Source organism: Mauremys mutica, chromosome 12, assembly GCF_020497125.1.
Source record: "Mauremys mutica isolate MM-2020 ecotype Southern chromosome 12, ASM2049712v1, whole genome shotgun sequence".
Lineage (NCBI taxonomy): Eukaryota > Metazoa > Chordata > Testudines > Geoemydidae > Mauremys > Mauremys mutica.
This window is the reverse complement of record NC_059083.1, coordinates 44,305,045-44,319,564: the sequence shown is the minus strand read 5'-3', so window position 1 is coordinate 44,319,564 and position 14,520 is coordinate 44,305,045. Positions and strand designations below refer to the sequence as shown.

Below are 14,520 nucleotides of genomic sequence, written 5' to 3'. Positions count from 1 at the left end.
TTCTTTTGCAATGTTCTCCAGGAGGCAGCAAGCACTTTTCATCGTTGTTCAGTGGGGGATGGAGCTGCCCCTTGCCCAGCCACTCTATGCTGCGCTACCTCACAACAAAGGGACTGCGCCAGCAAAGGCAGGAGGGGAGACACACATGTTATGGCAGTTCCCCCCATCCCCCTAGCACTCACCGGGAGATGACTTCGACTCTGAGGGGGCTTCCTGGAGTCTGGACCTGAGCAGCTGGGGCTTGGTATTTTATTTTATGGGTTATTGATCCAAGAGTGCTGTGTTGTTTCCGTATTCAAAACAGTATTAATCAAGTTGATAGTCTTAGTTAAATACATTTTTCTGACGATAGTGATATTGTGCAATAGAGGGAAACTGTTAAGCGCTTACTGTTTCCAGTCCATTTTTACATTATTTAAAACATATATAGATCGGCTTACAAGGCAGGTGGGGGGGGGGGCACAGGGAGGCGCAGGATATGGACCCATTCTGGACACCACCAAAAATTATACAAACCTGTTGCCCCTGCCGCTGTGCCAGCACAACGGTAAATAGAAGTCGTTGCTGCACTATGTCATTGTCGGAGAAAAACTTAGTTCTCACTTTTTGGTTGGGTGCAGCAGAGTCAGATACTTTATTTTCTCTTTACAATTGTATAGAGGAGGGAGTGCCCTAGGACACAGGGTTTCCCCAGTCCTAGGCAGGTCTCTCCCCAAGTAAACAATTACAGCAGCATTTATACTTTTTGTTACATACAATAATAGCCAACGGCTGCATTTTGTTTATACCTAGGCCATCTTGATATCTTATTTTTCTCACTTCTATTTAGACGCCAATTTACATTCATTATCGACACAAGGTCGCAACGACTTCTCCCACAGTTCTTTCCCACTCGCCTCACACAATCCTCACTTCTACAAGCCTCGCGTTATTAGGGTTACAGCCAGCCTGACTCTTGCTCACAGAGACTGTCATGCATTGAAATCCCTGTCCGTTCTTGCTCTACTTCCACATCATCCATTAGTTCACAGGGGCACTTGTTAGAGCTGTTATTGTGCAGCAATAATAAATACAGAGAATGATAAACAATTCGCTTGGCAAATGTTTAAAAACACTCCAGATGTATTTAACATGGGGAGAGATGCAAAGTGTTTGATTTAACAGGGAGCCATCCGCTCAGGTCCACTTCATTGCAGGGGTTGTAAAGTTAAGTCCAATCCAAACAGGACTTTTGCCTGGCATGAAATCCTGTATGAACCCCCTCCTGGGATCTTCTCATTTCTGTCCCCACCAACTGCATCTGAGGAGGGGGGAGGCCAATGCTTATGTGGCTGCATCCTCCAGACTTTCCAGAGTCCCCCATCCTAGCTGTGAGGGGAGGGGTCTGCAGGAGGGGATTTGCCGATCCCAGCTGTGAAGGGACCCATCCAGACATGCAGGACTGTGGGCAGAGATATGACTGAGAACAGGAGGTCTCATGGGCAGCGTGAGATGTGTATTGAGAATTGATCCTAGAGTCAGTATTTTCTGTGGCCACCAACTGGGGGGTTCTATTGTTTCTGGTTCTGTTTTTGAACATAAAGAATTAAGGGGCAAAAAGAGCAGGGGGGATGGAGAGAAATTAACAAAGGGGAAATTGAGGCTGAGTCTCAGGGGAAACTTCCTGGCAGTGAGATCTGTGAGGCTGGGGAACCATCTCGCCCACAGGTAGCGCTGGGCACCCCATTATTCCATGTTGCCTCTGGGAACCCTGCATCATCAACCCCCCCCCCCCCAAGACCTCACAGTGCATATGAGCTGAAACAGCCCCACAGCCACCTCTGGGCCCTGCTCTGGGCCTCCTCCCTGTGCTGCCTGCAGGCTGAGTGAGGCACAGGCATCGGTAGCAGCCTGGTGTATTGCAGCCTCCAGGATTCCCCAGAGGCAGCAGGTGGTGCTGCCCCCAGAGTATGTCAGCTGCACTGCACAGCAGTTACATTCCTGCTGGGACTTCACTCCCTCCTCCCCCAAGGAGGAGCTGCCCCAGCTGGCAACAGGTCTCTGCAGGGCCAGGGGCCCTAAGCAATAGCCCCTGGTGAGTCGCACGGGAACACACAGTGCAACAGGGGAGAGTCTAAGGGGAGATCCTGGAGGAAGCAGAATCAATTGTGAACAGGCCCTAAAGTGCCGGGGCTCAGGGCTTTGGGCTGTTCTGCCTGTAGCTGGTTCCATGAGGTGAGGCCCATGGTGGTGAAATGAATGAATGAGACTGAATTTCCCCTCCCCGTTCCTCTCCCAGGGCCCTGGCTGCTGCAGCCCCCCACCCCACCCCTGCTCAATCTCTAGGAGGCTCTCAGCTGTCCAGTCTGCCTCGATTTCGAACTGTGGGCAGAATTTCTGCTGAGTCTGCATCACTCACAGCTGGGAGGAGTTAGAAGGAGACTTTCATGGACAGGCGTAAACACCGTCCACCATCACGGCAGGGTGTGTGGAGCCCTCCTGCAAAATCCCTGCTCTGTTCACCAGAACCAAACCGGCTGGGGCAGGAGCTTCCCCACGAGGAGTTATTGTCGCTCCCATTGCTCTAGGTGGCTTCTCAATACACCGCAGAGGGGATTAAAGGTGCCGTTACCCCCAACTCTGTCATCAAGGTCCCCCATTTGCCCACCCCACCCAGTGCCAGGGGCCCCAAGTGTCTCCCATTTTCTGCTTCCAGATTTCTGACACAATCCGTGCAGTTCTGCCTGCTGATGCCTAGAACATTCGCTGAAGTGTTGGAATTGATCAGATGCAGCATTGAACCATTATTGTGTTACAGAGAGAGGTGAAATGCATTGAGTTGAATGTAAGACAAAAAATACACGTGTGCCTGCTGGACGGGATGAAGAGGGGCATTGGGGGCAGAGAAATAGGCAGTTTGGGGGAGAGGGGTTTAGTTTTGCATTGAGGGATGGGGGATTATACAGATGGGAATAAATGGGGATGGGTGACGGGAGGGAAGAGAGGTTGAGGGCTCACCTGAGAGGCGGAGGTGGATGTGACGGGTCCTCACAGCACAACCTAGACTGTGGGACCACTGAGCCCTCCAAACGCACCAACCAAGGCTGCCTTTCGCCCTGTGATCCTGGTGTCAACCTACAAGCCTTGACAGGCACTGCACATACACAGCCACTCACAGGCAGGGACACACCCAGCTGTGTCACATGAATGATCTCCCAGCCACTCATGGACCATCAATAGGGAGGCTCCAGCCAATTCCCCACAGCTCCCCTGCCTTACACCCCACAATTATACTGCCTTGCACTGCTCAGGAGTCTGGCCCATGTAAATTCATTACTTACTTCACCACTTCTTCATAGGAAAGTGGACATGCTCCAGCCTTTGTAACCTGAGCTGAGATTCCCCCTAGCACTTCAACGAAACACACATTGGTGTAGGTAAAATATAAAACAGATTGATTAACTACAGAAAGGTAGGTTTTAAGTGCTAAGTATCAGGCACAGAGATCAAAGCTGGTTACCTAAGAAATACAAATAGAAATGCAGGCTAAATTCTGACTTTAATGGACTAAGCAAGCTTGAATCAAGCAATGTCTTGCCCTAACAGATGGTACAAGCTGGTAAGTTCATTAAAACACAGACAGGACTCCAGGCCAGCCTGGAACCAAACTTTCCCTGTCCCCAACTGCCCCCTCCTGAGACCCACCCCCAAACTTCCCCCTTAGGGCCCCACCCCCTACCTGCCCCTGACAAACCCCTGGGACTCTCATGCCTATCCAACCGCTGCCTGTCCTCTGACTGCTCCCCCGAACCCCAGACCCATCTAACCCCCCTTCTCCCTGCCCCTGACTGCCCCCGCGAACCTCTGCCCCATCCAACACCCCCTGCTCCCCATCCCTTGACTGCCCCCCCTGAAACCCCCTATATCTTCTCCAACCCACCAGCCCCCTTACCGTGCTACTCAGACCAGCATGTCTGGCTCCACGCAGTGCCAGACACGCTGCTGCATACATGCTGCCGTGCTCCCCCATGAAGCCACAGCTCCCCGCCCTCCCAGCACCTGCCTTCCAGATTTGAACACCTCAAAATTCAGGAGTGCTCAAGCTCAGTTTGGGCAGCTGTTACTTCATTTCTCTTAAATCAAATATACTGATCCACTGTAACTTGCTGTAGAAAAAGTAGGATAAAATTGAGCAAGAAATGCTTCCCAGTGGTTATTAGGACTGGAATTGCTATTTTCAACAGCCACTGCCTTTTTGTTTGTTTGTTTGAAAGGAAGACAGTGATATTGCATGGGCAAATTCCCCATAGAAAGAAAGAGTGGAACAAAAGAATAATAAAGGCACCTCAACTTTTCCTCATTTATGGAGGACAGTCTTATAATATGCAGCCAGATATCCTCCAATCACACAAGCTGAAAATTGTTCCACTTTACTGCAGCTCTGTAACCATATGGGACCCAATCCTGTCTGTGTTCTGCGCTCAACCAAAATTCCTGCTGAATGACCTGTCCAGGGCTGCGGCGGAAGGAGGGTGCAGGTGGAGGGGGGGGAGGGCCCAGGGCTGGGGCAGCAGGAGGTGCGGTGAGGAGCCCAGGGTTGGGGTGGGGGGCAGCCAAATTTTTTTTTTGCTTGGGGTGGCAAAAAACCTAGAGCAGGCCCTGCAAGTGATGATGTCACTCTCCCTCTTTTATACTTTCTTCCAGCTGCTAGAAAGATCCTTGGGAGGGGTATTAGGCCTTGTCTACACTAGTGTTTTGTCAATGCAAGTTACACTGACAGTCAAAAACCAGTATAATTACATCGCTTGTGCATGTTCACACTATGCTCCTTCTGTTGGCAGAGCGCAGCCGCACTTGGTGCTCTAGCATCAACAGTGAGAGCAGTTGGGAAGGCTGGATCCCGCACTCCTCTCTACTGGGGTGGTCACTGTTATGAACTAGGTCTGGTGATTAATCACAGTTAACTCATACAATTAACTAAAACAATTAAATTATTAAAAACAATTTTAAATTAATCACGATTAATCACAGTTTTAATCGCACTGTTAAACAGTAGAATACCAATTGAAATATATTAAATATTTTTGGATGTTTTTCTACATTTTAAAGTATTTATTTCAATTACAACACAGAACACGTTGGGGGGAGCTGGGTTTGCCTGGGGGAGGCAGCAGCTGGGGCTGGGCAGTCACCATGGGGGACAAGGTTCTTCTCACTGTAGAGGATTTTACATCATACATTAATAACCAGAGGAAATGGGGTGATATCAGTGGGGATTTTATTTCCAAATGGAAGAATTAGAGAGAAAACAGCAACATCTGCAGCTGGAGACGAGTGTCTAGTATTTGAAAAATGGCCTTTCCTTAAAGGTGACCTGAAGAGGTGAGAATAACTGGGAGCTGCTTCCTTTTGTGATTCTCTAGGTCACATAGGGGAGGCCTGATAGCTTCCAGGCAGGGTTTTTTCCACCTGAAAAAATGAATTCCTCTTGAGTTTTCTCCCCAAAATACCTTCACTCCCCTGTTGTTGCTGTGGCTGGTTGGGAAACTACCATGTGTATCTGGAGCTTTCTTAGGGCCAGTCTACACTTAAAACACTGCAGTGGCACAGCTGTGCTGCTGTAGCATGTCAGTGAAGATGCTCCCTGCACCAACTTCCCTGCGAGCTGGTAGCTGTGTTGGAAGAAGCCCTCCCCTGTTGACAAGTTTACACAGGGGTTAGATCAGTTTAACTGTGTCAATCGGGGGTGGATTTTTCACACCCCCAGGGGTGTAGTTCTACCTACTTAATTTCCTACTCGAAACCTGGCCTCAGATTCTCAGCACAGATGAAGGTGCTGAATATTGAACTAACAGATCTTTTGTGCCAAGTGTTCTTAAGACCAGAATTTTTAATTAGTAAAAGAATAAAAAAGTTTGAAGGCCTTTTTCACCTCTATTGATCCCAAGGAAGCAACGATCAGAAAACTCATTATTTGATCTTTTCATGGTCACCTTTAAAAATTGTGGCTGCATCACCTCAATTCAGGATTAGGTGGAAGGGAGCTTGATGTTGGTAATGGTCTGTGCCCCAGAAAGGTCCAATCACACCTTTCTACCATTACTTAATTACACTAATAAATAAAATGCTGATGAGGAAGGTAAAGCCCTGACACTAGGAAGTGTAATTTCAGAGTCATAAAATATGAAGTGTAGCCTTTTCTATTTAGAGTAAATGTAGTGATGTTGTCTTACATCACTCTGGGTTTGGTTCTGGTTGCTACAGTTTCCAGCTCAACAGATTGAAAGTCACCTCTGCTACGCATTTCAGATGCAGGGTCTCTAGGAACTCATGAAGACCAAGGATAGTGACCACACATACGTCCGCCACGTCTAATCTGCATTACGAGTTTTATTAGAGTCACAAGCAAGATTATAATTACCAAAGCGTATATAAATCTTGTGAATACCTATGCACACGTTATTAATATAGTCATACTTGTATCCTCAAAGATACCCTTAGGGTCTGATGGATTCCTCAGCAATTGATCATCCATAGAGGGATGGTTCCTGCTGGAAATTTTCCCTTGGGCACTCCCAGTTTTACTCAACCTGGGAACCTGCCTTCTCTCTAAGGTGCAGGGCATCAAGTGCGGCACACCTAATTCGTGGAGCCATGCAGGTGTGGCTCCACTAATTAGGCACCTGAACCCCAGAGAGGATGCACATGTAAGACAGTGAGGTGGGAAGGGGAATAGGAGGTAATGGGGGGGAGTTTGGGGTGTGTAGGGCTGCTGAGGCGAAGGAGCAATGCCTCTCCCCTAACCCCTGCTGAGCTGTCTGGCCCCGGAAAGAGAGAGACATCTCTCTCCCAGCCCCAGCTCCGGGGCTGAGGTAACAGGTTGGAATGCAGGGGCTGCCAAGCCCGAGCTGGCCTTTGGGAATCCAGCTGATCTCTGCAGACAGGTTTGTATTTTCCTGTTACACTAGAGAGGGGGAACCTTCCCTCTGCAGGAATTAAAGTTCCCTCTGGGAGGTGACTGGCCTGATCCTTTGTGAGCTCTTGCTTTCCACTAGCCTCTCAGGTAGGGTGACCAGACAGCAAATGTGAAAAATCAGGACGGGGGTGAGGGGTAATAGGAGCCTATATAAGAAAAAGACCCAAAAATCAGGACTATCCCTATAAAATCAGGACATCTGGTCACCCTATTCTCAGGCAGCTCAGCTCCAGGAGTGCTGGGGCCCAGGAGAGATGCTTCTTCCCCCAACCTCTGCTGAGCTTCACTGGCTGGACAGATAAGTGCGTTGCTGAATCAACCTTCCTGAATATTCCTCACTGCAGAGCTTTCTTCTTCAGTGACATAAATTCTTAGAAATGCTGGTTCCTGCTCCTGACATTCCCAGCCATGTATTTGCCTTCCTGTCTCCAAGCCATGTCTTTGTTTTCTTCACAGAGCAGAGTTCAGTGGATTTCCTGTACTACTTCTCCCCTTAAAGTGGCAGAGTCAGAGCAGTCAGGACCTCCCTCCAAATGAGGAAAGCAGTAGGGAGAACAAGAGCAATTACAGGCAGGTGGGGGCTTCTCTCAGAAATAGGCATTAGGGCTCTGACAAGGGAAGGCTGCAGCATTTCCACTGATAACTTAAAATTACAAATAGGCACAGTAAGAAAAATGCAGCATGAGAACTTATTAGAGTTTGATTTAAGGATGTTTACTTGGTATATTTTGAAAAGTGATGCTGACAATTTGTGTTTTAATTGTTACAAAGTGTTAACTTTCTGAATCTCAGTATCTACTACCATTAAATAATTATCGTGTGACCAAAATATTGTCTAACCTCCCCCATAAATTCCCACAACTGTGAACATTTAAATTGATAAAAACTGTGCAACTGTGAGTTGAAATATAAAATAAATTTTATCTATTTATCTGTCAAAATAAAATGAATTCTGCCCATGCCTAAATATCACTCCTCAGACACACAGTTCTGCAAGCTCGTCAGGACAGGGGGATGGATTCTGATGTCCATGGGAAGCCCCAGTGACCCTCCCCACCAGCACAGGGGGCTGATTGCAGGACCCAGGGCTGGCTTTAGGCACCAGCTAAGGAAGCAGGTGCCTGGGGCAGCAAATCTGATAAAGGTCCCAGGCCCAGCAGGGAGATGAGGTTTCTCACTGGAATTCTGAATTCCTGTGTTGCTCCATCAGAGGTTAAACTCTAATGCTGGCCTGCACTAGAGGAGATCACTGTGCTAAACACTGGGTGGACCCCAAAACCCTTGAATCCACCCACAAAAGGGCTCCAGACAGCGCAGGACTGTGCCAAATACCCAGGGCCGGTTCTAGGTTTTTTGCCACCCCAAGCAAAAAAAATTTTGGCTGCCAATGCTGGGCTGCCCCTCGTACTCCCTGCTGCCCCAGCCCTGGGCTCTCCCCCTGCCACCCATACCACCTGCCACCCCAGCGCTGGGCTTCCACCTTTACACCCCCCCTCCCAAACCAGTGCCCTCCTCCCACCCTGCTGCCGCCCTAGCCCTGAGCTACCCCCTTCTCCCCCACCAGTGGCCCCCACACATACCTCCTGCCACCCCAGCCCTGGGCTCTCCCCCCCCCCCCACCTGCACCCTCCTTCCACCGCAGCCCTGAGTCACTGGTAACTCACTCCCAGGGCAGGTCATTCAGCAGGAATTTTGGATGTGCACAGAACACAGACAGGATTGGGTCCCATATGGTTACAGAGCTGCAGTAAAGTGGAACAATTTTCAGCTTGTGTGATTGGAGGATATCTGGCTGCATATTATAAGACTGTCCTCCATAAATGAGGAAAAGTTGAGGTGCCTTTATTATTCTTTTGTTCCACTCTTTCTTTCTATGGGGAATTTGCCAATGCAATGTCACTGTCTTCCTTTCAAACAAACAAAAAGGCAGAACCCGGGGCTGCCCCAGGGGCTGGGTCCAGCCAGCGGAAAAAGCACCTCCCTCCCAGAAGGGGTTCTCATGCCCCAGTCTGAGTTTCAGTGAAATCAACGGCGCAGGGTCTGTCACTGTTGTGCTGGGATCAGCAGCCCGGAGAGGAGGAGTCCGGGCGGACCAACGGGCTGGATTCCGGTAAATCACATGAGTTCCCTCGCCCGGCCCCAGCCCCAGCTCCTTCCAAAACAGGAGCGGGAGCAAATAGCAGATAGGGCCCTGTCCCTGCTGCTCAGTGGCACTCATGCTCCCAGCCACAGACACCCGCTGCAACCTCCCCCCTCATCTCCCCAGCACCCCCCCACACACACACACACACTTCCCCAGCAGCTCTTAGTCACAGCAGCACCTCCGTCACTAGGGTGACCAGATGTCCCGATTTTATAGGGACAGTCCTGATATTTGGTGCTTTTTTTAAATATAGGCTCCTATTACCCCCCACCCCCATCCCAATGTTTCACACTAGCTATCTGATCACCCTACCTGTCACCAACACGATGATTGAAACAGGAGGGTTTGCAGGATCCAGTCCTAGTCGGTTCTCTCACATATTATTGCTCCATATTTCATACAGCAGGAGGCCATTCATACACAGGGTCTCAGTGCAGGCACTGGGACTCCAGCTCTGGAGCCCAGAGGGGAAGGGGCTGAGATCCAGGCAGCTGGAGCTGGTCAGTGTGTCAGGAACTGCTTCCCTCAGAATTTGCTAACTAGCAAAAACTTAAACTCTTGAAACTTACCTAGGTTTATGCCCTAGCAGTCCCCTAAAAGGGCCTGTGTTTCCTGCTCCACACATGTGTAGTGCAGTGCTGCTCCCACCCCCACCCCACTAGGCACCCACACACCTGTCTCCTGCCCAATCTCTAGCATGACCCAGGGGAAAATAGGTCATCCTCTGCTTTTATCTTACCTTCAGGGCCCCGTTCAGCAGGTCTGCTCAGAGGCGGACCAGCTGATCTGGTCCCATTCTATATCTGGCCAGAGGAGGGGTGCCTGCCTCATCACTTTCAGCCCAGTGACTAGAGCACTCACCTGCCATGTGAAGACACTATGGGTGTGGGTGAACCCCCCATTCAGGGAGGCTAGCCCCCAACTCTGCCCCCCATCCAAGGCCCTGGCCCCCCTTACCCACCACCAGAGCCAGAGCAGCCCAAACAACCTCACCATGGCCTGAGCCCCCCTGTGTCCCAAGCTGCTGGTCAGCCCAAGCCACCCCTTGCTGCCAGTTGGTCCACCCAGGCCATTCGCTGGACCAAGCCACCCCTGGTGGCCAGCCAGCCCAAGTGCCAAGCCACCAGACTGCGATGGAGAGATGGAGCAAGGTTGGGGTCTCAGGGCAGCACCACGGCCTCAATTTGGGGACTCTTAGCCTCCCCTGGCCTATTATACCCACCACCCATGAAAGAGATCCAGGTTCACATCCCCTCTGAGGGAGAGAAAAGACTTGAGCTGGGGCCTCCCACACCGCACAGGAGAGTGCTCTAAATATTTGCTCCAGCATCTTTCCAGGTACTGAAGTTAGGCTGGCTGGTCTGAAATTCCCTGGGTCCTCTTTGTTCCCCTAAAGCTAGATACAATGTTTGCCCTTCTCCACTCGGGGAGGGGGGGTCCTCCTCTGTCCTCCATGAATTCTCAGCAATAATCATTAATAGCTCTGAGATGGCTTCAGTCAGATCCTTCAGTGCCCACAGGTGAATTTCAGCAGGCCCCACCAACTTGAATACATCTACCGTACCTACATATTCTTTAAGCTGTTCCTTCCCTATTTTGGCTGGCATTCCTCCCCACTTGCTCCTAATATTAATTGTGCTCTGGTCACAATTAAACTTCTTAGTGAAGACTGAAGTAAAATAGGCATTAAACACCCCGGTGTCAGCGACTGGACAATCATACCTAAAGCCAGGTCAGAACAGGGGTCAGTAACCAGAGCTAGGAGCCAACACTGGAGCCAGAGCTGATGTCAGGAACCTGAGTCAAGAGTCAGAACTGGGTTAGCTGGAATGAGGCAAATCAGGGGCAAGGCTAGAACAAGGCAGGTGCTATCCCAGCAGCGCCTGATGCTTTGAGCAGCCTTTAAAGTGGTGCTGCTGCTGGGCTTAAGAGCTGCTCTGCTGACTCTCCCAACCAATCAGGTGCTATAGCCAGTCAAGCAGCCTAGTGCAGGCCAGCTGTGCTCATTAGATTGGCCAGAGACTGGCTCTGGTGCAGCCCCTGGTGTCTGATACTCAGTCTGGTTGAGGTTGTTGGTTATTAGCTCAGCTCTCCTTCTTCACTAAATAGGGGGCCTGCACTTCCCTTCGTCTTTTTCTTGCTCCGAACATATTTATAGACCCTCTCCTGATGGCCGTTTTGTCCCTAGCTAGGTGTAGCTAATTCCCGCAGGAACAGCGAACCGCAGCCTCTGGGAGCTGTGAGTAGCCGGACCTACAGATGCTCAGGTAAACAAAGCGCCTCACAGCCTGCCGGGAGCTTACCTGGAACAAGCTGCGGCCCAGGGCTGAGAACCCCTGCTGTAACCTCCCTGGTCTGGCACCCTCAGAATCTGACTGGTCCCAAACCAGGTAATTTGCTGGACCAGGGGAGGTCAATGCGAGCCTCACCGCTCCTGGCCGTTGTCCCTGGGGAACCGACCCCTCCGCTCTCCAGGGACTCTGGGGCTCCACTGCTGGCCCCCGGACCACCAGGGCTCTGCTCCCCAGGGGCTCAGCTCCCAGCCGCTGGCCCCCTGCTCCTCCGGCCGCTGCCAGCTCCACTCTTCCCTGGTCCCACAACACTCCTGGCCCCAGCCCATCAGTTTTCTCCCCTTGAGTGTTCCAGCCCTGAGCACCCACTGGGTCACTGACTATGCCAGACCAGGGGTGTTGCCGGATTAGGGAAGTCTGGATTAGGGAGGTTCAACCTGTAGCATCAATTGTTATTTTCTATGTTTATTTATTATTAAAACCATACACTGAGCAGCGCAATGATATCCATGCACACAGGGTTAACCAAGGCGTGCTGAGGAAAATAGGAGTAACCAAAACACTGCTTTAAAAAGGAGTTAAAAATAAATAACTAAAATAGAGTGAAGCTGCATTTACAGTGCCTTCTAGGAAACAGAGTAACCGTCAGGCCATGGGAACAGCAGGTCAGAGCCACATCAAGTGACAACGAATTATTTTATGTAACAAAAACATACGGGGCAATGGGCTTTAACACCACAGCCCTGGGGGAGGGGTGCTGAGATGGGCCAACAAGGAACACCAGCCTCTCTGCCACATGGCCTATTTTGGCAACCACTGCAGATGGCTCACCCCACTGTGATAACTTTTATCCCCTCTGCCTATTTGTTTCTTAAAGTTGCTTGTTTGGAGGCTTTTCAGGAATGTAGCTTCTGCCTGGTTTTTTTTTTTTTTTTGGGTGGAATATCCTGCCGGAGCGCGTGATTGGCTCCCGGTTGCACAATCTGCTAAAAGAAGCTTTAAAAGGCTGCTTGCCGTTGATTTTTTCCCTTTCGCTTTCGGGTTGCCTGCGGGTGTGGTTGGTTGGGCTGCTGGCTGCCTGCAAAGGACAGAGAGAACAGACACCCACTCAGCTGCGATGGCCTCTCCAGCTACAGCAGGGGAAGTGCTAGATGAAGCAATTTGCTCCATCTGCCTGGGGTATATGACAGAGCCGGTGACTATCGCGTGTGGGCACAACTTCTGCCGAGCCTGCCTCAGCCAGTACTGTGCGGCAAAGGGAGCGGGGACATCCCTGACCTGTCCCCAGTGCAGAGCCCAGTTCCAGAAAGGGGAGTTTAGGCCCAACACCCAGCTGAGCAACATTGTACAAAAGCTCAAACAACTGGGGTTAAAACCAGGAAAAGGGCAAAAGGAGAAGCTGTGTGAGAGACACAAGGAACATCTCAAACTCTTCTGTGAGGAGGATGGAGAAACCATTTGCTGGGTGTGTGAGAAATCCCGGGACCACAAGTCTCACACTGTGGTTCCCGTGGAGGAGGCTGCCCAGGAGTACAAGGTAGGAAATGCTGTTGACTTTGCTTAAACCTGGGATCCTTAAGGGGTTTAATTATCCCCCATCAATCCAAGGACAATCTTTCACACCTGGCTGCCTAAGGTTAGGCACCTAAAGGAAAGGGGCCTGGTTTTCAGGGGGGTGAGCACTGGGGGTTGGAATGGAAAAAGATCCAGACATTTTTGCCTCAACACTGCAAGTTTCAATGCCCGATAGAGAGAACAGGGCTGATGGCTCTTTGTGCACCTGCAACCCGTCTGCCAGGTGGAGCGGGCAGCAAGAAGGGCCGGGTTCCTTTTCAGCATGACAACACAGAACCAGCTCGAGCCCCCACCCGGTGACCTGGGCAAACCACACCCCACCCTGCGCGCCTCCGAGAGGCAAAACTTCCTCTCTCTAAAGCACAGAGCCTGAGTGTGTAAAACACAGGTGCTGGCTTCCTTGTTTCCCCAGGGGTGCTCAAGCCCTGCTCTGCTCAGGCCCCACCCTCACTCCATCCCTTCCCCCAAGACCACACTCCCACCCCACCTCTTCCTGCCCTATTCTGCCCCCTCACCCAAGCGCACCCTGCCCTCGCTCTGCCCTCTCTCCCAATGCCTCCAGCTCTGTACGTTCAGTCTCTTGAGGTTCCACCCTGCTCATAGTGATTGTCAGCTCTTAGGCTTTGTCTACACTACAAAGTTTTGCTGGCAAAAGTGATGCCACTTTAAAGCCGCTGTTGCATGTGCACACTAGCTCCTTGTGCAGGCAGAGCACATTCACACTAGCACACTTACATCCACACAGAGAGCAGCACGGTTAGTAGCAATCCCGCTGTGAAAACTGGCCGTCGGGGTGCTTTGCAGAGGTGAAAGTGGGACGGTGCGGGCCGGAGCAGTGCTCTGGCAAGAGCCGGCCACCAGTCCGGCCCACACACAGCTGACATTTGCTCCCCCGTCGGCGGCCCTGTCAGTAGGTCCCAGCAGCATGGCCGCACTAGCGAGGTTAAAGTGCTGCCATGGCAGTACTGCCGGAGCCTACCAGCAGGGCTTCCAACGGGGGCGGGGGGGCAAAAGGGGCTGCTGCCCTGGGCCCCAGCTTTGGGGGGCCCTGTGGGGCCCAGGGTAGCCTGAGGGATTAGCAGGGGGCCTGGCACCAGCCAGCAGCACAGGTTGGGTGCGCACCTGCACTCACTGCAGCCAGTGGGAAGCGGAGCGACCCGGCCCCAGCCGTGTTGCTTGGGGGGCGGGGGGAGGAATGGAACCACCCCCCTCCCTGCACTCACCAGTGGTGGGAAGTGGAGCCCCCTTGGCCCTTCTGCCCCAAGGCCTCCCCCTTCCAGGAGGCCAGAGCCACCTGCCCTGTTAAGGACGCCGGGCCTGGTGCAGGGAGCACTGGTACGTCCCAGCGTCTACTTTCACTGACAGGGCTCAGAAACAGCCAGGAAGTACTGGCACTTCTCTGCGACTGCCTTGTTCTCCAGGATCTCAGCTTTCACTTTGTGTTAAACTGACTCTCCAGCTGTTCTGGTTGTGAAGAAAACCTCAAAACTGACCCACATGTAGGGATGCAGAGAGTCGGGCAGAGCAGCTCGGAGAGGTGTGAACAACTCCAGTCC

The 14,520-nt window shown here is 51.4% G+C and overlaps 1 protein-coding gene across 1 annotated transcript in view; it reads left to right on the top strand.

The window, feature by feature from the left end:
* Positions 1 to 12,491: 12,491 nt before the first annotated feature.
* The window catches only part of LOC123345979 (E3 ubiquitin-protein ligase TRIM39-like), a 28,289-nt gene continuing 26,260 nt past the window's right edge, over positions 12,492 to 14,520 (top strand). The window contains exon 1 of the mRNA XM_044983122.1: positions 12,492 to 12,926. Coding sequence (XP_044839057.1) covers positions 12,507 to 12,926 — 420 coding nt within the window. The 5' untranslated portion in view covers positions 12,492 to 12,506. The remainder of the gene's footprint in view (positions 12,927 to 14,520) is intronic.